General features: G+C 50.3%; 1 protein-coding gene across 1 annotated transcript in view; it reads left to right on the top strand.

Moving 5' to 3' along the window:
* Window positions 1-25735, top strand: part of SMYD5 (SMYD family member 5) — a 186940-nt gene that overhangs the window by 142357 nt on the left and 18848 nt on the right. Inside the window, exon 9 of the mRNA XM_078674483.1 lies at window positions 24212-24318. Coding sequence (XP_078530609.1) covers window positions 24212-24318 — 107 coding nt within the window. The remainder of the gene's footprint in view (window positions 1-24211; window positions 24319-25735) is intronic.

Genomic DNA, 25735 nt, shown 5'->3' with positions numbered 1-25735 from the left:
TGGGCCCCCTGACCGGATACCCTCCACGCACCCGCCCCCAGCTGCTCCTCCCTCCCACTAACTTGTAAGCGCCGCTCTCCCCTGTGTGAAGCTGTGACCGCCCTGATCCCCATCAGAAGCGGACGCTCCCTCACGCTGCTCCCAGCTCCACTCAGCCCACCATCCGGTATCGTAGCGCTACAACGCTTGACTTGCTTTTTGCCTGGCTGAACAGTAGAGGAGACCTCAGCGCTAGATTACCTGTTTGCCTCTAATTTCGGCGCTAGATTGCCTGTTTGATTCAAATATCGGCTAGGATACATTGTACCGCTGGGTCACCCGTTTGCCTGCTGATTACCAGTTGATTTTAACTTGCAGCGCTTCTGTAGTATCCTAATTGCGTAGTCCTGCTTTGGATCGTCTGTGCCACTTACATTGCACCCACTGAGTATTCGCCCCAATCCTGGTTCGGTGTTTGCCTCGCAGCCATCTTGGTTGTTGTTGTTGGGCCCCCTGACCGGATACCCTCCACGCACCCGCCCCCAGCTGCTCCTCCCTCGCCCCTACCCCCTCCACTACCCATATATGACAGATGCCATAACGCGCAGCGTTCACGCGCAGCGATCGCGCCCCATGCGCGCCCAAGATGCGCCAAAGGTAAGCCCGTCTACGCCCGTCCACGCCTGGACCGCGCCCAGCGCCAGACCCCCTGGTCCCCGCTTCACCCATCCTCCCCGCATTACATACGACGCCTCCTCCCTCCTTGCACTCAACCCCAGCCGACTCACTAACTGCGCCCAAGCTGCACCAGGACACACCCATGGTTCCTTCACCTGCAACTCTTGCAAATTCACCTGCGTCAAGTCCCAAACCAAATCCACAAACACCAAACAGAGAACCAACACCAATCACCTCAAATGCATCCTTCTCAACACCCGCTCGGTTCACAAACACGCCATAGACCTTTGGAATCTACTCGACACCATTTCTCCGGACATCGCCTTCCTAACAGAAACCTGGATGAATGCCTCTTCAGCTCTAGACATCACCATAGCCATCCCGGACGGCTACAAGATCATCCGTAAGGACCGCCCCATCCAAACAGGAGGAGGCATCGCCATCGTCCACAAGAACACCATCCGCGTCTCAACCAGCTCAGATGACAACCTCGCTATCGCCGAACACCTTCACTTCCAGATCCACACCGACCCCAAGACAACACTTAGGGCACCCTCCTTTACAGGCCACCAGGACCCCGCACAAAATTCAGCGAAGACATCACTGACTTCATCACCCCACACGCCCTCCCTTCGGAAGAATACATTCTACTTGGAGACCTCAATTTCCATCTGGAAAAGAGCAACGACAGTAACACCACCACCCTTCTGGAAAACCTCGCCAATATCGGACTCAAACAACTTGTTAACACCCCCACACACTATGCAGGACACACACTCGACCCTATCTTCACCTCCAGCAAGCACATCTCCTTCACTCATACCACACCCCTCCATTGGACGGACCACAGCTGCATCCACTTTATTTACAATAAGACCTCGATCCACAACCACCCTCAACCAACTCTGCGAAGAAATTGGAACAAAATCACCATCGACCAGATCTCAACATCGCTTCTTCAAAAACCCCCTGCCTATTCAACGAACCCCAACAAAGCCGCCATCAACCTCACACAATGGTTAACACAAACCGCCGACAAATTAGCACCCTTGAAAAAACATCAAATCAAGCAAGGAAGCAAGAACGCCCCCTGGTTCAACGATGAACTTAAGATATCCAAGAAGCTCTGTCGTTCCCTCGAGAAAACCTGGAAAGCAGACCCAAACACTATCACCCAAGCCGCCTTCAAAAACGCCACCCGCAAACACCACCAACTAATCCGGACAGCCAAGAAATCAGCACTCAAAGACCGACTAGACAACAATGCCCACAACAGCAAGGAACTTTTCAACATCATCAAAGAATTCACCAACCCCACCGCCAGCTCTAACGACATCACCCCCTCTCAAGTACTCTGCGACTCCCTTGCCTCATTCCTTCATGACAAAATCGCCGACATCCACAACAGCTTCGACAACCAACCTGTAAACCAGTCCACCCCACTCACATCCGAACCATTACCTCCTCCGAATATCCTTTTCGAATGGAACCCAATGACCACAGAAGAGACCATTCGCCTGATGAACTCCATCCACTCAGGATCCCCTACAGACCCATGTCCCCATCACATCTTCAACAAAGCAGACACCATTATCGCACCCCATCTCCGAGATGTCATCAACTGCTCCCTTAACTCCGCCACATTCCCAGAAAGCTGGAAACACGCAGAACTCAACGCCCTTTTGAAGAAACCCACAGCTGACCCCACCGAACTCAAAAACTACCGTCCCATCTCGCTCCTCCCATTCCCTGCCAAAGTCATTGAGAAAGCCATTAACAATCAGCTCGCCGCCTTCCTCGAAACGAGCAAATCACTCGACTCCTCACAGTCTGGCTTCCGAGCCAAACACAGCACCGAGACCGCCCTCATCGCAGCAACAGACGACATCCGAACACTACTGGACAACGGAGAAACAGTCGCCCTTATCCTCCTTGAACTCTCCGCAGCCTTCGACACAGTCTGCCATAGCACCCTGACACAACGCCTCAGAAACATCGGAATTCAAGGAAAAGCATTGGACTGGATCATTTCATTCCTCGCTGGAAGAACTCAGAGAGTCCGCCTCCCCCCTTTTAAGTCAGAGGCCACCGAAGTCATCTGCGGCGTCCCGCAAGGATCATCTCTCAGCCCCACCCTCTTCAACGTCTACATGAGCCCCCTCGCAACGATTGCACGTCAACACCACCTCAATATCATCTCCTACGCTGATGACACTCAGCTGATCCTCTCACTCACCAAAGACCCAACAACCGCCAAAACCAACCTACAAGAAGGGATGAAAGAAGTAGCCGAGTGGATGAAGCACAGTCGTCTGAAACTGAACTCGGACAAAACGGAAGTCCTCATCTTAGGCTCATCCCCTTCCGCCTGGGACGACTCTTGGTGGCCAACGGCCCTAGGAAAACCCCCCCCATACCGACGGACCATGCACGGAACCTGGGCATCATCCTGGACTCCTCACTCTCGATGACCAGACAAGCCAACGCCGTCTCATCTTCATGCTTCAACATCCTACGCATGCTCAAAAAAACATTTCACTGGATCCCCACCGAAACAAGAAAAACGATCACCCACGCACTGGTTACAAGCCGTCTGGACTACGGAAACACCCTTTACGCCGGTACCACCGCGAAACTACAGAAAAAACTCCAACGCATCCAAAATGCCTCAGCCAGACTCATACTAGACATCCCCCGCACAGACCACATCTCCGCTCACCTGAAAGACCTTCACTGGCTCCCCGTCAACAAGAGAATAACGTTCCGTCTCCTCACCCACGCACACAAAGCCCTATACAAACTTGGACCTGATTGTCTCAACACGCGCCTTTCCTTTTACACCCCCACCCGCGAGCTGCGTTCGTCCAACCAAGCCCTCGCCGCTGTTCCGCGCATCCACAAAGCCACCATGGGAGGAAGATCCTTCTCCTACTTAGCAGCCAAGACCTGGAATTCCCTTCCCATCCACCTCCGCCTTACTCAGGATCACCTAGCCTTCAGAAAACAACTTAAAACATGGATATTCGATAAGTAAACCTCCCCCCCCCTTCCTCAAGCGCCTTGAGACCCCATGGGTATGTAGTGCGCTATATAAATTCTGACTTGACTTGACTTGACTTGACTTGTGAGGTGGGGGGCAGGTCGAGTGCCCCTAGCAATGCTACCCCCATCGGGCGTTCCCCTTTATACCCTCTCCCCCCTTGAGGAAGAGATGACTTTGAACTGTTGGTTTATCGTATTTTGTTATTACGAAATGTTGGGTGGGCGGTGGGAGATTCTATACCCGGCGGGTTGGGGTGGCCGGTGTGGGCGGGAGGGGGTTCTAACTACTCGAAATCCTAACCATTGTAATTGCGAACTGAATCTATGCCCAGTGGTTGAGCTGACTTTAACATTATATTCTGGCATGGTTACAGTGGCTTGTGTGGGGTGCTGTTGTTTTAAGCTTGTTCAATACCTTTCTCTGCACTTGTTGGAATGGGAGACGTGACAGACGAGCGGCCTCTCCAACAACTGCATTTGCTGTCGTGGAATGTTCGCGGACTTAATGACCCACGGAAGAAGAGTCAAATCTTAAGTTACCTATCTAGACATGGAGTCTCAATCGCAATGCTACAAGAAACACATTTGAGGTCAGGCAACTCTCCCCTATTTGCAGCTAGATGGGCGTCTAATAGGGTATTTTCCTCATACTCCAACTACGCTAGAGGGGTAACAATCTTAGTTAAGCGGGGGGTTCGCTTTATCCTTGAGGGGTCGGAGGCGGATGCGAATGGAAGATTCTGTATGATGTGGGGCAGATTGTACTCACATAAAGTTATTTTTGCATGATACTATGGACCCAACACGGATGACCCGTCCACACTTCTTACGTTATGGGGCAAAATTCAATCGATGGGGATTGCACATGTTGTAATAGGCGGGGATTTCAATACAGCGTTATGCCCACTTATGGACAGATCCCAGCCTCAGGCACAGCACTACACACATACCCAACGCACCCTTTTGAGTATTATCGAAGACTATCGCTTGACCGACACCTGGAGACTCATCCACCCAACTCAATCTCAGGGCACCCACTATTCTGCAGTACATTCCACCTGGGCGCGTCTAGACTACATATTTTGCTCCAAGGGGCTTTCCTCCTGGGTGGTCCCGGCGTCCCACTTAGCTCGTACCTTCTCAGACCACTCCCCAGTGCTGATAACACTCCGTGTCCCGCACGACGTTTCACCCTACTTAAGCTGGAGACTAAATCCGGCACACTTGACCGACTCTGCCTTCAAGGCTGAGCTTGAACAAGACATAACAGATTTCTTTGACCGCAACATGACTTCAGTTTCCAGCATGACGACTGTATGGGAGGCCTTTAAAGTCACCGTTAGAGGGTGGTGCATCGCTAAGGGAGGTGGTGTTCTCAGATCCCTTAGGGACGAGTTGCGTAAACTGGAACGGGAACTGGGACAGCTAGAAAAAGACGTAGTCAGCGCCAATCCCACGCATGCAGCTCAGGCTAAGCTGCGTGAAAAACTGAATGAGTACTCTGACCTTTCCGAGAAAGCATGTAAATTCCTGGGAAAACCACATTCAGCCCGTAGCTATGGGGAGGGAGATAGGCCTGGCAAGGCGCTCGCTTCCGTGGTGAACCCCCCTAAACATCATAATTACATAACCACATTGCTAGACGAACATAACACACCTCAGCACAATGCGCCGGAACAGCTGCGGATCCTTGTCGATCATTACTCCACACTGTACACTTCCCAGCGGACTGCACCCATAAACCTCAATGCATACCTAGAAGACACGGCGCTTGCGTGGCTAGGTCCAGCCCAACAGAAATTCCTACACCACACGCTGGAACTGGACGAAATCACAGACGCCATAATGTCCATGAAGTCGGGTAAATCGCCGGGTTAAGCCGGTTTTCCCATTGACTTTTACAAGGCCTACATGCACATCCTTGCCCCGATCCTCCTACGCGTATATTACGCAGCTCTTGAGGAGGGCTCCTTGCCCACCACTATGCGAGAAGCTCTCATAGCCTCACTGCTAAAGCCGGGCAAACCACCGGAGTCATGCGACTCGTACAGACCCCTATCCCTACTAAATTCCGACATAAAAATCCTTGCGAAGGTGCTTGCAACCCGGCTTAATTTGCTGATGGAACGGCTGGTCTTACCTGACCAAGCGGGCTTTGTCCCTAACCGCGCTACATCCCACAACTTGCGCACGCTCCAAGCAGTAATTCAGGACATCACTCCCAAGTGTGAGGCGGCTGCCGTTTTTCTGGACGCCACCAAGGCGTTCGATTCGCTCGAGTGGGATTACCTTCTGGCACTACTCGAACGGATGGGGGTTTCCTTTTAGCTTTTTGGACTGGATTCGGTTGCTATATCATAAACCGATAGCCTCGGTGCTACTAAATGGCTCCCGCTCACCCCACTTTGAGATCCAACGCGGTACGAGGCAAGGTTGCCCGCTATCCCCGGTACTCTTTGCCATCGCAATTGAACCCTAAGCGGCTAAACTACGTCAGCACCATAACCACCGATCCCTCATATACCCGGAGAGACAACTGCTTGTTGCACTGTATGCGGATGACATGACCCTTTATGTCCATAACCCCAAGGAGAATCTTAACCCCCTACTACGCGAGGTCACCAAATTTGGTGGCTTCGCAGGTATCCAAATAAACTGGTCAAAATCAGCTCTGTTTCCACTGACAGACATCACCACGCCTTTCCCCCTGGACTACCCTCTCGTCTGGGAAGCAGAGGAAATCAAATATTTAGGCATCAATGTGACCAGATGCCGTGATACTCTTATCAGAGCGAATTATGGCACAGTCCTAGATAAAATAACGGACAAAGTCACCAAATGGATCCACCTCCCACTATCAATGGCGGGACGTATCTCCCTGATTAAAATGGTAGTATTACCTAAACTACTGTACCTCTTCACCAACATCCCATACAATCCAGGCCCCCACTTTTTCCGTGCACTCACTTCGCAAATGTCACGGCTGATATGGGGTGGAAAACAGCCCAGAATCTGCATGAGCACATTGATGCTTCCCTACCACAAAGGAGGACTGGAAGTCCCTAATTTTCGGAAATACTACGACTGTGCGCAGGCCCATTTTGCTGTGTACTGGCTACATCCCCCCCCCTTTATGGCTCATCTGGCGGTAGAAGATGGCTACATGAGACCTATGCAGCCTGCGGGGTACATTTACACTGACTCCAATATTGTAGACCGAGATCCCAGCACGGTGGACTGTACGGTCCTGGCCTGGAGACGTCTCGCGGACACCATGAATACGCCGTTCCTATACTCGCCGCTGATGACCCTTGCTCATGACCCTCGACTCCGTGTTACCTGCGAGGAAATAGGCCGTAAACTGCTCACTAAGCTTGCGCTACACACGTGGGGTGATCTGTACTTACAGGGCACCTTCCGAACATCGGCACAATTTTTTGGCGAGTACTCCCCAACTGTCATGGATACCTTCCTCTATGTGCGTTTGAGGCAGAATGTAAAAGCTGTCACCCCCAACTTCCCAGATGAGCCAGAGACGGTGCAACCCCTTCACTCCCTGCTCCAACCTGAGGCACCGAAACATGTAGTCTCACTGTGAGAAGTTGGCCTGATGTGCAGTGTTCACTATTCTAGTGATCACTATATATCAGTCCAAACAACCCTTATTGATGATTGGTTGTAAGTCAACCTTATAGACCAGCTATCCTAGTAGCATGGATACGAGCAGTCTAAGGCTAAGACTCTAGAGGGCGTGTTAAGCCAGCTGTTTTACCATCACATTACCCCTTGAACACCCAGTGAAAGGACACCACACAAGTGTTATGAAAATAAACAGTGTATTTATTAGAATCACAACAACCCTGTACTCTTTATGAGGACAGGGTGCTAGGCACACAACAAAACTCTTACGAAAATACTTAAGTTAGCACGTTATACACAAATGCCCGAGGGGCACGAAAAACCATATACTTTAAAAGTGGAATGCGAATTACTAGCAGGTAAGTAACAGTTCTAATAGGCTTTGGAATCGCTAGGACTTGACTAGGGAATCGTTAGATTACTTCTAGGAGACCTAGGGGACTCGGGTGCAGAGTGTGCACTCTCACGCGGGATGCGGGACAAAGTCTATGGAGGCTAGTAAAGGCAAAGTTAGTGTTCACGGGCGAACCCGACCTGGTAGGAAGAAAACGGCAGTGGATCCTGACCCTAGGATAGTGAGGCTATGCTGGGACACCGAAGTGCCGAAGTTACCTAGCCCAGGGGCTGCAGCTGCATAGGTCTGAAAAGACGTCGGGGATCTCGTTGCCGGACCAGGAGCCTGGAAGGAAGAAGTTGCTGGCAGGCGACCAGTGAAGAAAAGTTCGATGGATCCAAGCCTGGATCAAGGAAGAAGAAAACCTGAAAGCAGAGGGGACCAAGTTCTTGAATCACTAGCCAGTGATTAAGTGGGCACCAGGATGGCACCGGGCGAAGTCACCGCAGTCAGGTGAGTGGGCGCTGCTGGGCTCTGCAGTCTCTCGGACCAGGAGGCGTTGTCGGCGACCAGGATGGAGGTGCGAGCTGTCCCACGAAGGTTCTTGCTGTCGACGTCGCTGGACCCAGGATTGGGCAACAAGTCTTGGCAAATGCAAGGCCCACGCGGTGGACCTAAAATGGCGTCTTGAGTGGACCAGGAGGGTCCAGGGTACTTCTCCGATGGAGGGAAGCAAGGGCCAGTCTGGAGCAACCAGACCAGCAGCAGAAATGTCGTCGGGCGTCGTCAGGAAGGCCACAAGCCAGCGGGCTAGTAGCCAAACAACGCGGTGAGCAGCAAAAAGCAGAAGGGCCCCACGCAGATCGTGGAGATGCTGGGGGGCTGCTCGTCGGTGCTGGAGCTGCTCAGGGTGGGGGCTTCTCGGACCCCAAAGCACTCACCAGGAATTCACTCGGCGGGCTTGCTGGAAAGAAGTCGTGCAGTCTTGAAGATGGCCGGTCCCTCGAGGTCTCGTCACACCCACGAATCTCAGCGTGACTGATGATGCAGGTAGAGGTCAGAGGTGCCAGGGAAGCCGGTTCTCGTCGAGCTGGGCAGTCGGATTCCGGAGGAAGGACTTGCAGCAGACCGCAGTGTTCTTAGATGGTGCCTGCGGATGCAGGGTGACTACTCCTTAGTCACAAGGGAGAAATCTTAGGAAGAAGTCTTGAGTTCCTTTCGCAGAAAGTAGTTTCAGGATTCAAAGATGATCTGATTTGGAAGGGGGCCAGTTCCTACCTTTATCCTGTAAAAGGGGGCTGGCACGCGACTAGGTCCTGCCCTATGGGTGGGACCAGGAGGGGGGTGGTTACACCCACTTCCTTGGCGGGCTTTCCCCAGGCCAGGGGCTGGAGTGCCCCTGGAACTGGTTTCAGCCGGCCTATGCACAGTGAGCACCGGGGTGCCACTTGCAGTCACCTTCCTCTAAAGCCCTGCCTACCTACAATACACAAAACCCTGTCTGGGACGGTGCTGGCACCGCCCCTGGCAGGAAACCCTTTGTCCTATTCTCCTGCTCTGGGAGGACTCCCAGCAGCAGGAGGGCAGACTTGTGTCTCGGTGGCAGCATCCATTTTGTGGATGTGAAGGCTCTGTCTGACTTTAACCGGGGTTAGGGGTTACATACATGTCGTGTCCCTCTAGAAGGGTGGAATGCTAACCCCGTCGCCAGAATTGGCGAGGGGTTAGTATTCCAATTCGTATGACACCTTACTCGACATGTTTTGATAAAGCGATACCAGAGTTGGCACATAACCGCGAGGATTATAATGCACTTAAGAGTATATGGTATGCGATATCATGGAAACGGCTAAGGGATAGATCCCGAAAGCCGCAGATAGGCTCAGCTCATGCCAGAGCACCATCTCACACGATTCCAAGCACTCTGCCTTCAGGATTGTTAAGGCCTGCCATAGGAGTGACTGATAGGAGATCTGTGTGTCCATTTTAGGGTTAGATATAGGTATACTATATCTAAAGCAAAGGGTGAGTACACCACCTTGCCCCAGCTGTCGTGCAGCCAGTTGTGTCAGTTTTAGTTAGTCAATCCAGGGGTGGCACAATACATGCTTCAGCCCCTGGGAGACTTCTGGGTGCACCTCAGCCCTGGGTACAGGGACTTGGAGAGGGCCCAGGGCCAATTCAGTACCTGAGTACAATTTGGATAGAGAGAACAGCTAGGCTGTGGGTCTGATTAGCAGGCCCACAGCCAGGGAAAGTCGTAAACCAGTGCAGCAAAAAGCAAAAATCTGGGTGATCATAGGATTGCAGACCCTACTCTCCTACATGACCCCCCCCAAACTTTGGGACAATAAACTAACCTTGACCAGGTGAGTCTTCTTGCTCTAAGTGGAAATACCTGGAGAGCCCATCAGCATTGCTGTGATCAGTCCCAGGTCTATGCTCCACTGTAAAATCCATCCCCTGTAGGGAAATGGACCACCTAAGCAGTTTGGGGTTTTCACCCTTCATCTGATTTAGCCACAAGAGGGGCTTATGGTCTGTCTGAATGGTGAAGTGAGTGCCAAACAAGTAGGCCCTCAGCTTCTTCAGGGCCCAGACCACAGCAAAGGCCTCCCTCTCAATAGCTGACCAATTTTTCTCTCTGGGTGTCAACCTTCTACTAATGAAAGCAATAGGCTGATCATTACCATCAAAATTCAGTTGAGACAGAACAGCTCCCACACCCAACTCAGAAGCATCTGTTTGGACAATGAATGGCTTGGAGTAATCTGGACTCTTGAGGATAGGTGCTGTGCACATGGCCTGCTTTAGGTCATTGAATGCTTTCTGACAGCTTGCTGTCCACTGAACTTTCTTTGGCATCTTCTTGCTTGTCAGGTCATTAAGGGGGGTCACTATGGACCCATAATTTCTGACAAACTTCCTATAGTACCCAGTCAGGCCCAAGAAAGCTCGAACCTGAGTCTGGGTGATTGGAGGAGTCCAGTCCTTGATGGCCTGTATCTTACTCTCCAGTGGCTGAACCTGGCCTCCACCTACAAGGTGGCCCAGGTATACAACCTGTGACTGCCCTATCTGGCACTTTGTGGCCTTGATAGTGAGGCCTGCCTTTTGCAGGGCCTCTAACACTTTCCTCAGGTGGACCAGGTGATCCTCCCAGGTGGAGCTAAAGACAGCAATATCGTCAAGATAAGCTGCACAGAAGTCATCCAGCCCAGTGAGGACTTGATTCACCAACCTTTGGAAGGTGGCAGGTGCATTTTTCAGTCCAAAGGGCATTACCACAAATTGATAATGCCCTCCAGGGGTAGAAAATGCTGTCTTAGGTTTGGCTTCCTCAGCTAACCTGATTTGCCAATACCCAGCTGTCAAATCAAATGTGCTTAAGAAGTTGGCAGAAGCCAATCTATCTATAAGCTCATCTGCTCTTGGTATTGGGTGGGCATCAGTCTTAGTGACTGCATTGAGGCCTCTGTAGTCTACGCAAAACCTCATCTCTCTCTTACCACCCTGGGTGTGAGGCTTTGGCACTAGAACTACTGGGCTAGCCCAAGGGCTATCTGAGGGCTCAATGACTCCCAGCTCCAACATTTTCTGCACTTCAGTTTTGATGCAGTCTCTAACATGATTAGGCTGTCTGTAGATTTTACTCTTGACAGGCAGACTGTCTCCAGTGTCAACATCATGGGTACACCAATCAGTTTGGCTGGGTGTCAGAGAGAACATATGTCGAAAGGATTGCAGAACTTGCCTGCAATCCTGTTGCTGATGTTCAGTGAGGCTGCCACAAAAGACAACACCATCAACTGACCCATCATCAGGATTCTGAGTGAGCAGGTCTGGGAGAGGGTCACTCTCTTCCTCCTGTCCCTCATCTGTGGCCATGAGCAAGCTCATGTCCTTCCTGTCAACATATGCCCTTGAGCCTGTTAACATGGAGCACTCTGAGAGGGCTCCTGGGAGTTCCAAGGTCCACCAAGTAGGTAACCTCTCCCTTTTGCTCAATGATGGTGTGGGGCCCAGACCATTTGTCTTTCAGAGCTGCTGGGGCCACTGGCTCCAGCACCCACACCTTCTGTCCTGGCTGGTACACAGTCAGTACAGCCTTTTGGTCATGCCAAGCTTTTTGAAGTTCCTGGCTGGCCTCAAGGTTTTTAGATGCCTTTTCCATATACTCAGCCATCCTGGAGCGGAGACCAAGTACATAGTCCACTATGTTGGTTGCAGGCTTTTTGAGAGGTCTCTCCCATCCTTCCTTCACCAAACACAGGGGTCCCCTTACAGGATGCCCATACAGAAGCTCAAAAGGGCTGTAGCCAACCCCCTTCTGTGGGACCTCTCTGTAAGCAAACAAGAGGCAGGGGATCAGGACATCCCATCTTCTCCTAAGAGGTTCAGGTAGTCCATGAATCATCCCTTTCAGGGTCCTGTTGAATCTCTCAACAAGCCCATTGCATTGTGGATGATAGGGTGTGGTGAACTTGTAGTTCACACCACACTCTTTCCACATGGCAGTCAGATATCCTGACATGAAGTTTGTACCTCTGTCAGAAACGACCTCCTTAGGGAAACCCACTCTGCAGAACACTCCAACTAGGGCTCTTGCCACTACAGGGGCTGTAGTGGTCCTAAGGGGAATAGCCTCAGGATACCTGGTGGCATGGTCCACCACCACCAGTATAAACTTGTGTCCTGATGCTGTCTGGGGTTCCATTGGACCAACAATGTCAATCCCCACTCTTTCAAAGGGAACCCCCACCACAGGTAGTGGTATGAGGGGGGCCTTTGTTGTGCCACCTGACTTACCACTGGCTTGGCAAGTGACACATGAGCGACAAAACTCCTTGGTATTCTCATTCATATGTGGCCAGTGAAAGTGTGAGACAAGCCTGTCCCAAGTCTTTGTCTGACCTAAATGACCTGCAAGGGGAATCTCATGGGCCAAGGTGAGAAGGAAACCTCTCAGAGACAAGGGGATGACCAGCCTCCTGGTTGCACCAGGCTTGGGGTCTCTTGACTCAGAGTACAGGAGTCCATCTTCCCAGTATACCCTGTGGGCACCTGTGGCATTCCCTGCAGCCTCAGCAGCAGCCTGCTGTCTGAGGGGTTCAAGGGAAGGGCAGCTCAACTGTTCCTTCCCCAGGTCTGCTCTGGAGGGTCCCCCTGAGCCCAGAAACTCAACTTGATCAAGTTCAAGCTCTTTAGGCTCAGTTTCCCTCAGCTCTTCTAGATCAGCCTCCTCAGAGACTTGATCCTCAACCTGGGGCAAGGGGGAAGGCAAAGCCTTACCCTTACTGCTCTTCTTCTTGGGAGGTGTCTGGTCCATAATTTCAGGATCCAGCACCTGTTCAGTGGGGCATCTTCTGGCCTGTGACCTAGTCACAGCAAGCACATGTGCTGGCAAGCCTAACATCTCCATGTGAGTCCTCTGCTCCACTTCTGACCATTGTGATGACTCCAAATCATTGCCCAACAAACAATCAACTGGGAGGTCTGAACTGACTACAACTTTCTTTTGTCCCTTCACTCCACCCCAGGAGAAAGCCACAATTGCCACACTATGACTAGTAGTGACATTGCTGGCATTGGTCACCAGGAAATCAGTACCTGGCATGATCTGTCCAGGGTCCACAAAGTTAGGTGTCACCATGGTGACACTGGCACAAGTGTCCCTATAGGCCTGAGCCATCTTGCCATTAATCAAAGGTGTCTGCCTGTATTTGCCCAAAGTATTGGGACTTATTTCAGGGGACATATCCATATCCCCTGTACAGACAAGGACAGCCTGAGTGAGTGTGCCAACTAAGTTGTCAGACCCCTCAGTACCCAAGGTTAACCCAACTAATGCCTTGGGAGTGACACTACCACTACTGACTGTACTAGGGGGTGCAGTTGCTTTAGGAGCTGTAGTGGCAGGAGTTTGTCCTCCTCTTTTGGTGCACTCACTAAACCAGTGAGATTTACTTTTGCAGTACTGGCACCACCTTTTTGACTGGCCTTCTTGAGTCTTCTTCTTCTGGGAAGCCTGACCCCCACCCTCTTTGGTTTGTTGGGGACCTGGTGAAGACTTCTGGTCATTTTGCTCATTCTTAACATTACCCTTCTGGTCTGCTTTCTTCTGACCACCCTGGTTCTGGTTCTGGTTTTGCTTGATCCTTGTCCTGACCCATTTGTCTGCCTTCTTTCCCAATTCTTGGGGAGAGGTCAGATCTGAATCAACAAGGTGCTGGTGCAGCAACTGGTTCTGACAATTGTTCAAAATTTGTTCTCTCATCATTAGATTATACAATCCTGTGTAATCTGTAACCTTGCTACCCAGCAACCAGCCCTCCAAAGCCTTAGTGGCACAATCCACAAAATCAGACCAGTCCTGAGACTGAGTTTTCTGGGTGTCTCTGAACAGCAACCTGTACTGCTCAGTGGTTAAACCAAACCCATCAACCAGTGTATTCTTCAGGACCTGGTAATTGTTAGCATCCTCCACTCTTGTAGTGAGGAGCTTATCTCTACCTTTACCATCAAAGGAGAGCCACAGTATAGCTGCCCACTGACTCTGGGGAATGCCCTGCACAGTGCAGGCCCTCTCCAGAGCAGCCATCCATTTCTGGATGTCATCCCCTTGCTTAAAGGGGGGCACTATTTTAGTCAGGTGTTTAGTATCTAAACCCTTCTCTTTATCTCTTGGGAGATTGCTGCCACCAGTGGGAGCTAGCCCACTCATCTGCTGCTCTCTTGCCAGGGCAAGCTTCTCTTTGGCCAGGGCAATTTCTTCCCTTTCAATCCTCAGTTCAGCTTGTCTCATCCTAGCTTCATGCTCCCTTCTCTGAGGGGAAGTAAATCTCCTCTGTGGAGGATTCCTTCTCCCCTGAGAAGAGGCATTAGAGTGCAGAGATCTATTGGAGTCCCTAGAAAGAGATCTATCTCTCCTAACTCCAAGGTTAGGCCCACTTCGGGTTAGTACTGGGGGGCCCCCAGATCCTAGCCCAAGTAAGTCTAAGTTGGTCCTAGTTAGCCTTCTGACTACCTCAAGACCTTTGTCTACCTCATCCCCAGAGAGTACCTCCTGATCCTCCTCCTCAACTGCTGAATCAGTGTTGGGGAGATCTGGATCCCCAGAGGTTCCCTCTAAGGCTGGCATGTTCTCATGTAACTGAGAAAGCTTTCTGGCATCATATGTCTCTAAGAGACCTATCAGAAAGGAAGTGGTGGGGTTAGACCCCTGCTTCAGTTTTCTGGAGACACAGATCTGTCTCATCTCATGGAAACTGAGAGCTGCATATCTTGAAGTGACCTGTGGAGGGTCAACACTGACCAGGGGAGTCTCAGTAGAGTCCCCCTGAGTCGACATGCTTTTCTAGTGAGGTGTAAGTGGTGCACTTACCTACACTATATGTTTGCCTACTGATCCCTTGCTAGAGTTGTAGTTTAGGGTGTGCTAGGCCCTAGGAGCTACAACAGCTGGTTCAGTAGAACTCAGAGTATTCTAAGCTAAGTTATATGTACCTTTAGTACTTATGTGATCTTTCACAAGATATTCTTAGGGCATGTGTGGTAAAACAACAGCAAGCTCAAATCCCAACCGCTGCTCACCAATGTGAGAAGTTGGCCTGATGTGCAGTGTTCACTATTCTAGTGATCACTATATATCAGTCCAAACAACCCTTATTGATGATTGGTTGTAAGTCAACCTTATAGACCAGCTATCCTAGTAGCATGGATACGAGCAGTCTAAGGCTAAGACTCTAGAGGGCGTGTTAAGCCAGCTGTTTTACCATCACATTACCCCTTGAACACCCAGTGAAAGGACACCACACAAGTGTTATGAAAATAAACAGTGTATTTATTAGAATCACAACAACCCTGTACTCTTTATGAGGACAGGGTGCTAGGCACACAACAAAACTCTTACGAAAATACTTAAGTTAGCACGTTATACACAAATGCCCGAGGGGCACGAAAAACCATATACTTTAAAAGTGGAATGCGAATTACTAGCAGGTAAGTAACAGTTCTAATAGGCTTTGGAATCGCTAGGACTTGACTAGGGAATCGTTAGATTACTTCTAGGAGACCTAGGGGACTCGGGTGCAGAGTGTGCACTCTCACGCTGGATGCGGGACAAAGTCTATGGAGGCTAGTAAAGGCAAAGTTAGTGTTCACGGGCGAACCCGACCTGGTAGGAAGAAAACGGCAGTGGATCCTGACCCTAGGATAGTGAGGCTATGCTGGGACACCGAAGTGCCGAAGTTACCTAGCCCAGGGGCTGCAGCTGCATAGGTCTGAAAAGACGTCGGAGATCTCGTTGCCGGACCAGGAGCCTGGAAGGAAGAAGTTGCTGGCAGGCGACCAGTGAAGAAAAGTTCGATGGATCCAAGCCTGGATCAAGGAAGAAGAAAACCTGAAAGCAGAGGGGACCAAGTTCTTGAATCACTAGCCAGTGATTAAGTGGGCACCAGGATGGCACCGGGCGAAGTCACCGCAGTCAGGTGAGTGGGCGCTGCTGGGCTCTGCAGTCTCTCGGACCAGGAGGCGTTGTCGGCGACCAGGATGGAGGTGCGAGCTGTCCCACGAAGGTTCTTGCTGTCGACGTCGCTGGACCCAGGATTGGGCAACAAGTCTTGGCAAATGCAAGGCCCACGCGGTGGACCTAAAATGGCGTCTTGAGTGGACCAGGAGGGTCCAGGGTACTTCTCCGATGGAGGGAAGCAAGGGCCAGTCTGGAGCAACCAGACCAGCAGCAGAAATGTCGTCGGGCGTCGTCAGGAAGGCCACAAGCCAGCGGGCTACTAGCCAAACAACGCGGTGAGCAGCAAAAAGCAGAAGGGCCCCACGCAGATCGTGGAGATGCTGGGGGGCTGCTCGTCGGTGCTGGAGCTGCTCAGGGTGGGGGCTTCTCGGACCCCAAAGCACTCACCAGGAATTCACTCGGCGGGCTTGCTGGAAAGAAGTCGTGCAGTCTTGAAGATGGCCGGTCCCTCGAGGTCTCGTCACACCCACGAATCTCAGCGTGACTGATGATGCAGGTAGAGGTCAGAGGTGCCAGGGAAGCCGGTTCTCGTCGAGCTGGGCAGTCGGATTCCGGAGGAAGGACTTGCAGCAGACCGCAGTGTTCTTAGATGGTGCCTGCGGATGCAGGGTGACTACTCCTTAGTCACAAGGGAGAAATCTTAGGAAGAAGTCTTGAGTTCCTTTCGCAGAAAGTAGTTTCAGGATTCAAAGATGATCTGATTTGGAAGGGGGCCAGTTCCTACCTTTATCCTGTAAAAGGGGGCTGGCACGCGACTAGGTCCTGCCCTATGGGTGGGACCAGGAGGGGGGTGGTTACACCCACTTCCTTGGCAGGCTTTCCCCAGGCCAGGGGCTGGAGTGCCCCTGGAACTGGTTTCAGCCGGCCTATGCACAGTGAGCACCGGGGTGCCACTTGCAGTCACCTTCCTCTAAAGCCCTGCCTACCTACAATACACAAAACCCTGTCTGGGACGGTGCTGGCACCGCCCCTGGCAGGAAACCCTTTGTCCTATTCTCCTGCTCTGGGAGGACTCCCAGCAGCAGGAGGGCAGACTTGTGTCTCGGTGGCAGCATCCATTTTGTGGATGTGAAGGCTCTGTCTGACTTTAACCGGGGTTAGGGGTTACATACATGTCGTGTCCCTCTAGAAGGGTGGAATGCTAACCCCGTCGCCAGAATTGGCGAGGGGTTAGTATTCCAATTCGTATGACACCTTACTCGACATGTTTTGATAAAGCGATACCAGAGTTGGCACATAACCGCGAGGATTATAATGCACTTAAGAGTATATGGTATGCGATATCATGGAAACGGCTAAGGGATAGATCCCGAAAGCCGCAGATAGGCTCAGCTCATGCCAGAGCACCATCTCACACGATTCCAAGCACTCTGCCTTCAGGATTGTTAAGGCCTGCCATAGGAGTGACTGATAGGAGATCTGTGTGTCCATTTTAGGGTTAGATATAGGTATACTATATCTAAAGCAAAGGGTGAGTACACCACCTTGCCCCAGCTGTCGTGCAGCCAGTTGTGTCAGTTTTAGTTAGTCAATCCAGGGGTGGCACAATACATGCTTCAGCCCCTGGGAGACTTCTGGGTGCACCTCAGCCCTGGGTACAGGGACTTGGAGAGGGCCCAGGGCCAATTCAGTACCTGAGTACAATTTGGATAGAGAGAACAGCTAGGCTGTGGGTCTGATTAGCAGGCCCACAGCCAGGGAAAGTCGTAAACCAGTGCAGCAAAAAGCAAAAATCTGGGTGATCATAGGATTGCAGACCCTACTCTCCTACACTCACTGCTTTATAAACACACGCAGGCAGCTTCGGCCACACCAGCCCTCAGAGCACGGCATGATTGGGACCGAGACTTAGACACCCAACTGACAGACGAACAATGGGAGGAAAGTTGTATACATACATCCGCAGTGACAGGGAACGCACGTCTTCGGCTCCTACACTACAAATTCCTTCACAGACTCTACTATACGCCTGCCAAACTTTACCGATTCCGACTCCGAGAGGATGATAGATGCGCAAGATGCAAAGGGGAGGGCGCGGATTTTTTCCACCTTGCGTGGACATACCCCAAGGTAGCAGCTTACTGGGAGGAGGTGTTTGCGGCTCTGTCTGACATGGTTGGGGTGGATACGTCACCCTGTCTGAAAATTGCACTGCTGGGACAGACATCCCCAGCGCCGCATACGCACCGCAAATTTTTTGCTTTGGGGATCCTACTTGCGAAGCGCTAGGTGGCGTGCCGCTGGGGTCGTGGTAGAGCACCCAAGTTTAAGGACTGGATCATGACAATGTCCACTTGGCAGGACCAACTGCAGAATTATGCAGAGCTCCTTCCACAGCGCTCACGGCCAAAAGACATATGGGGTCCACTAACGACATACCTTCTGCGTCTCCAAGCCGCAGCACAGCCGGACACTCCCTAATACCCGCAGTCTGTAATTCGTGCATTTAACCATGTGCCGTGCTTGCGACATGACCCACAAGCTGCGTCCCTAGTCTGGCGACCCACTTGCACTACAACCTATAAAGATCATCATACCCGTGGGGTATAGATGACACGCATCCCCTCTCACAGCCTAGCGAAGTCTGCATGTAACGTTACAAAGTCATCCAGACCAGATAGCTGCCACACTTAGCCTCTTCCGATTTCTGACAGGTACGAGCCTTGTACATGGACTACGGCCCACACCCCGGCCTCATGCTGCTTGACTCACTATGCCTCCCCGCAGCTAACTCCCCCCCACGATCCACACACAGCACCACGCGATGTAGCGCGTTCACGCGTAATTTCATGACCAGGGCCATTGGGCGCAGAATACTCGCTTTTGAACCTGGGCGCCTCCCTTTCCTCTGCAAGACACGGGAGGGAGAGATCGAGGTTGGCAGACAGGACACACTGGGTACACTAGGTAACAGGATAATAGGATCGAGTTGTAATTGGTTGTTGTTTGTATTGGGGGGCGGGAGGGGGGATAGATAAAAGTTAACCCGAAAACCTAATGCATTCTTACTATGTACACTTTGTAACCATTGCCGCTATTGAATGCTGATATGCACGGTCCCTGTCAGTCCTCTATGCGGCCGGCCCGGAAGGGTTGTAGGCGGCTTGCTGTGTCAGATATGATCCTACTATTGTATACTTTGCATTAACATCTTTATGAATGCTGCCGGCCTGCATGTGACAGGATGTAGGGGATATCAGCTGTGTACTTCCTTTTTGTCTCTATAAAAGTTTTTAACAAAAAAATTAAAAAAAATGTAAAAAAAATTAAAAAAAAAACCACTCTTGATGAACAATGTATCCTGGAGTGGACTGTGGGACACATAACAAAGATTTCAAAAATTTGTCCTCCATCACCTGTAAAACCTTAAAAAATTTTAGCCCCCACAAATCAGCTCCATACATCGCTATGGCAGTGCATTTAGCATCATAAATTTTCAGCACCGCCTCCATAGGCTTCACCCCCAATTTACGTGCAAAATCCCGTACTGCCAGGATTGATGTGGCAAAGGCATTCCGTTTGGCGGCCAGCTGGGGTAACCAGGTAGAGTTATCATCAAAAATTACCCCCAGATAGGGAAATCTTGTCACCCTAGACAAAACATGTTCTTCGCAAATCATGGACTTAATTGTTTTCGGTTTACTCTCCACAATCATGACATGAGATTTAGGAAAATTAACGCTCAGATTCAGTCCCTTCATAAAACTAGAAAATGAGTTTAAAAGACATTGCAGCCCCACAGCTGTTCGTGCTATTAAAGCTGCGTCGTCTGCATACAATAGTGCCGGAAGAGGTGTGGCGCCGCGGCCAGGGCGACTGACTCCGGAAGCTGGGGATCACGGTTCGATCCCTGGCACCGGCGGCAGATTAGCCCAGCACCATGTGACTCTGGGCAATAGCTTGCTTAATCTTCCCGACGGCCCCCAGCGCCTAGAGACCCTAACGGGTGATTGTGCGCTTTACAAATGTGGATTATTATTATTATTATTATTATTATTATTATTATTATTATTAATATTATTATTATTATTATTAATGGGAAATTTGCCGGCCCTTGGTAGGTCTTTACATGCATCAGTTAGAACGACCCCTAATTCATTAATGTAAAGTGTAAAAAGTAAGGGGGCCAAAATACAGCCCTGCCTAACACCATTAATGATCGCGATCTTGCCTGTGCTATTTCCCAAACGGTCATATCTAACTGTGGCTGAAAGGTCCCTATGTAGGTCAGCCAGGAAATACACGATGTTTTTGTCAGCTCCTAACTTGAGAAGCAGATCCCAAAGCTTGGACCTATTCACTCCGTCAAAAGCCGAGGAAAGGTCCATGAATGCTAGATACAGAGTACCTCGTTTGGCACTGGTGTATTTCCCTATTAGCAGGTAAAGGTTGATGCACTGGTCTACTGTGCCACAACCTTTCCTGACCCATATTGTAAGCATGAGTGTTTCTGTGTCCTACAGCCAAGATGTTAATTTGCCAAGGACGACGCGACCTGGCACCTTTACTGCGGAGTCGATGAGGGAAATGGGGCGGTAACAGCTTGGATCCCCCCTATTTCCCTTCTTAAAAATGGGTACGATGACAGATTTGGACCAGGTGTCCGGAATACCTGCCATACAAACCCTGTTAAAAACATTAACCAAAATCCTAACCCAGGTCTTAACATCGGATTTAAAGAGATCAGCAGGGACGCCATCGGGACCTGGTGCCTTATTACTGGTCATCTTCCCGATCGCTTCTGCTACCTCTGACTCAGATACCTTTAGAGTATAGGGATTTAAGAGAGGGGTCACTATATTCCCCTCCCCACTATTTTCCCCTTCAAAGACTGACCTAAAATCCGAGCACCACGCCTGTTCCTGGATGCCACAATCTAAAAGGTCATTACAGGAGTCCTGAAAAAAGGGTTTATTTACGACGGCCCAGAATTTGGCACTGTTCCTGAGCACGTCAACTGAGGTTAGTTCTTCCCAAGCACCTTCCCTAATTTCTCGTCTTCTGGTGTCCAAGGCTGTTTTATATCTTTTCCTTAGCACGGCCACCATGGCCCTATCCACTGGTTTGCAATTAAGGGCAGCTTTTAATTCTTGGTTGGCTGCTGAACAGTTGTGATCAAACCACCCTTGTTGAGCAGACGCCTTAGCTTTCCCTGTTTGACTAAGATCTGAACAAACCTGGGCACAGATAGTTGAGTAAGCCGCTAAAACGTCCTCATTCTCTGCCTCCAGATTCATACAGGTATCCAACTCAGATCCTACTGTGGATATTAGGTTAGTATGGAAGTCTCCCAGTATGACCCTACTCCATCTCAGTCTGCGGGCCTGATCTGTCGGACGAATATCCGATTTGTCCGTTCTATTTGGCGCTGTCATGGACCTCAGGACCAGATCCGTCAGAGTCAGAACTACTGGGTTGTGGTCACTAAAATGTGTCCACATGGGTGAATACTCATAGATCCTATCCCCAAAAGTTAAACTAATAAAAAGCGTTTCAACTGTGTTTTTCTACAATTTCTGACCACTCTTAGTGCGGGGGTAGGAGGATGTTGTGCTATAAAATCCAGTGGAGCCTCCAGGTCCGACTCAACAGATTCAGGTAGTTCCAAACCAAGAGGATCGTTATTTTCACCAATGCTAGGATCACCTTGGACCGGAACAGTCGGGGAAGGGGAACACATAATGAGAGGCAAAGAATCACTACTTAGCCCTAAAGACTGCCGTCTTTCGGTGTTAATTTTCTTGACCACTTTTACTAAGTAGTTATCCAGGGTACCGAGGACAGATGGGGCACTTAGTGATGACATATTGCTACCTACTATGAAACACGCCCAATTTGTGTTGGATATAAAGCCCCACCACTAGCCGTCAGAAGATGAAATACGTATCGGTACAATTTCCAACCTTAGTTCACGAACATAAGTTAGTAATATCTCACTGTGACTCTAGTAGATGGGAATCAAGTCGACCTCCTCTTCCTAGGGCCAGGGTCTGTGGCCCAGCCCAGCCTCGTTCTGCCCCGGACTGCCCCGCCCTTGTCCCGGGCTTCTCCCGCGCACGACTCGCGGGGCGAGAGGCGTTCCGGCCTTTTCACGCGCCTCCGGGCGCTATGCTGGCGTCACTGACGCGCCCCAACCGCCGGGGCACATGGGATTGCAGTCCCTGCCCTCGCGGTACTGGCGCTTCACAGCCGTTCACCTCACGGCGCTTGAGTCCCCAGATGTTGCGTTGAGTTGTTCCCCTCACGGCTATGGACCTGCTGCAAACAAACGACGCTCCCATTGAGCGCTCGGCGCTCCGGCCTTTTCACGCGCCTCCGGGCGCTATGCTGGTGTCACTGACGCGCCCCAACCGCCGGGGCACCTGGGGATTGCAGTCCCTGCCCTCGCGGTACTGGCGCTTCACAGCCGTTCACCTCACGGCGCTTGGGGCCCCTGATGTTGCGTTGAGCCGTTCCCCTCACGGCTATGGACCTACTGCAAACAAACGACGCTCCCGTTGAGCGCTCGGCGCTCCAGCCATTTCACGCGCCTCCGGGCGCTATGTTGGCGTCACTGACGCGCCCCAACCGCCGGGGCACCTGGGGATTGCAGTCCCTGCCCTCGCGGTACTGGCGCTTCACAGCCGTTCACCTCACGGCGCTTGAGTCCCCTGATGTTGCGTTGAGCCGTTCCCCTCACGGCTATGGACCTGCTGCAAACAAACGACGCTCACTTTGCCTACCTTTTTTGCTCTGCCTCATCCTTTTAAAGAAGAGGAGAGATTTCACCGCCTGGACTCTAAGAGCATTGTCGCTCTACCTTGATCAAAGTAGTTCCAGTTAGACAATCAACTCTTTGTTGGGTATGTCGGGTAAAGAAAGGAAATGCAGTGCAGAAACGGACCATCTAATTTCCGACCTGGGCTAATTCACCCCTCTTTAGACGACCTGGTTATTCTGTGCTTCCACAGAATCACCATATCGATGCCGAACTTAGTGTGGACACCCGATTGGCATAGCACACAGCAGCCCAGAACTCCTGGACTTAAGCGATCCGACAGCCTCATCCTCCCAGGTAGCTCAGATTACAAGCCCACGCCACTGCGCCCAGCGATACGGACCATCTCATGATGGATAATGCTCTGCATTAAGATTTGATACGCATTGTCCAAAAAGCAAATCCCACTAAAGACAAGGACGCAACCACTGCGTTAGCACGCGAGTCCTTGTCCTGAACATCTTTTAAGGAGCAAGTTGGGTGTTCTTGCATACATTCATAAAACATTGCTGGCTGGATGGTCCGGTCCATTGTGATGTGCATTTTGCCCGTTCGGTCCTGCGGGTCTAATCTATTTCACAGTACCACCACCTGGGATGTATTGCTTGGGTATCTATTCGAAGGTAAGGAATCTGTAACTAGAAGTCTCTATCGGATGAACAGTTGCTTACCTTTGGTAATGCCTTTGCTGGAAAAGACTCTATCTAACTGCAGTTTTCTTACTGATCCTCCCCACTCTGCGAACGGATTTCAGTTTTGGGGTCACCCTTCTGAGGGCCTTTTGAAATGCTCACCAGTGTGTCTGCATCCTTCGTGGCTCTACGCTTCTGGTGTGGAAAATCGTGAAAAGACACTGACATCAGCGCCCTGGGGTGGCACCTATATAGGCACCATGCACGTCAATTCAGGCACGGGTAACACTGTTGCGGAGCTGAACAGTGCCATGTCCCATCGCGCAGGGGTACTGCTAGGAGATTTCCAGATCCAGCCTGATGTCTGGGTAATATTCTAAAGTAAGGAATCTGCGGCTTGATAAGTCTTTACCAGATACAGTGTTACCAAAGGTAAGTAACTTGTTCTTTACCTCTGTTACTTGCCCCCAAAGTATTATTCACGTTGTTGGAAAGTTGAAGGTATTTTTTTTCTTGGCACAATAACCACACACCTCATTGATAATATCACGTAGGAGGACTGAACATTACTTGGTTCTTTAATTTCTAATCAGTCAATGCTTCTATTTATTTCTCTGCAGCTCCTTGAGTCAGTGGGTGCATGGCTGTGATGCCCTTGATCTGCAGGCGCCAGAGAGGGAACAGCTGGACTCCTTCATTGACCAGCTCTATAAAGACATTGAGAAAGGTATGCCGCAGATGATGTTTGGTGGATTGATAGAATTCTTATTTATTTTAGGTTTACAGCATGTATAGTAGAACCCTCCGTATTGTCAATTTTTAAACCTTTCCATTGTTTACAGTCAATCAGTATTCATATGCCAGGCTTGTGCCGAGTCACCCCAGAGCTACCCTAACTCATCCCCGCTTGTGGGTCCTTTTTTGCAACCTGCCTGTTAATATCGGATCTTTAGGACATGATCTCACCATTGCGTATATCTCCTCGACTCACACATTTCCTCCGAAACACTAAGCTATATTCCGAAATTCTCTACATGGGCCCCAAACTTTGTCGAATTCCATGGGCAGCCACGGGCCTTGTATACTGAGCGTTCTACTAGCAAATGCCAGACCATTCCATTTATCAAGAGGTCCAAGTTTTGTACCTCCCCTGCCCTCCAATGCCGGGCAGTGTCTCACATGGATATCCTCAGGGCTGCAGTACTAAACCATATTCCCGAAAGGGCTGTCTTCTGTGACCTCTGAAATACATTGGCCACATGTATCCAGTATGGCCGCATCCTAGGGCAGTCCCACGGGGCATGCAGCATTGTCTCAGTCTGTCCGCGTGTCTGGTGGATCTACTTGTGATTGTCTGTAGTTCACTATATGATTGTAATCAGTATTACTTTTTTTCCCCCAAGGGAGTTTGGTACTGTGCAACTAGTCGGTGCCTAGGATTTCAGCCCCTTCTCTTCCGAGTGCCTAATTGTGTTAATTGTGTTTAACACAAAGATCCCATATTTGTTGCCCAGATAGTTATGTTCCAAGGTTTTTCACCAACATCTTAAGAATTAATTATCTAAAGAATGAAAGTTCTGTTTACAGGATATTTCACAGGCTGAGCGGTTGTGTAACACACACTTATTTTAACATGACAAAATTAAACCACTGAAAGCCATTGGCTGGTCTTTTGTTCTTTGATTTACCATGTTTGTAAGGTATACAGTGCACCCAAAACCAGGAGAAATACCCAAACTACTGCTGTAATGCACAGCAATGCAATCTACCTGATTTTTGTAAGACCTATGGGTTGTTTATTGGATTCATAAAACTTCATGCACATTTGTAAATGAAAACATTGCTCCCTTTGAGACTTTATTTTGATGGGTCATGGGTGCAATATTTTTCTGTTGGTTTTCTATAAAAGGAGTAATGCATTCAATGTGACAGAATTTTCTCAACATCCACCCATTGTAAATAGAATTGCATGGGTAAATTTGGGATTTTGAGGTGACTCTCACCTGACAGTAAGACACTGTACTTGGAATGAGAAATTCTTTAGAGTGGTGCCCACAAGGAAGGAGTGTTTACCCTACACGCCTAACTGAATTCCCTAAGATGGGAATCCTATACAAAATTAAACAAATCTTGGGCACACACTA

The sequence above is a fragment of the Lissotriton helveticus genome, chromosome 2_1 (assembly GCF_964261635.1).
Source record: "Lissotriton helveticus chromosome 2_1, aLisHel1.1, whole genome shotgun sequence".
NCBI classification, from domain to species: Eukaryota; Metazoa; Chordata; class Amphibia; order Caudata; family Salamandridae; genus Lissotriton; species Lissotriton helveticus.
This window is presented reverse-complemented; position numbering and strand designations above follow the sequence as displayed.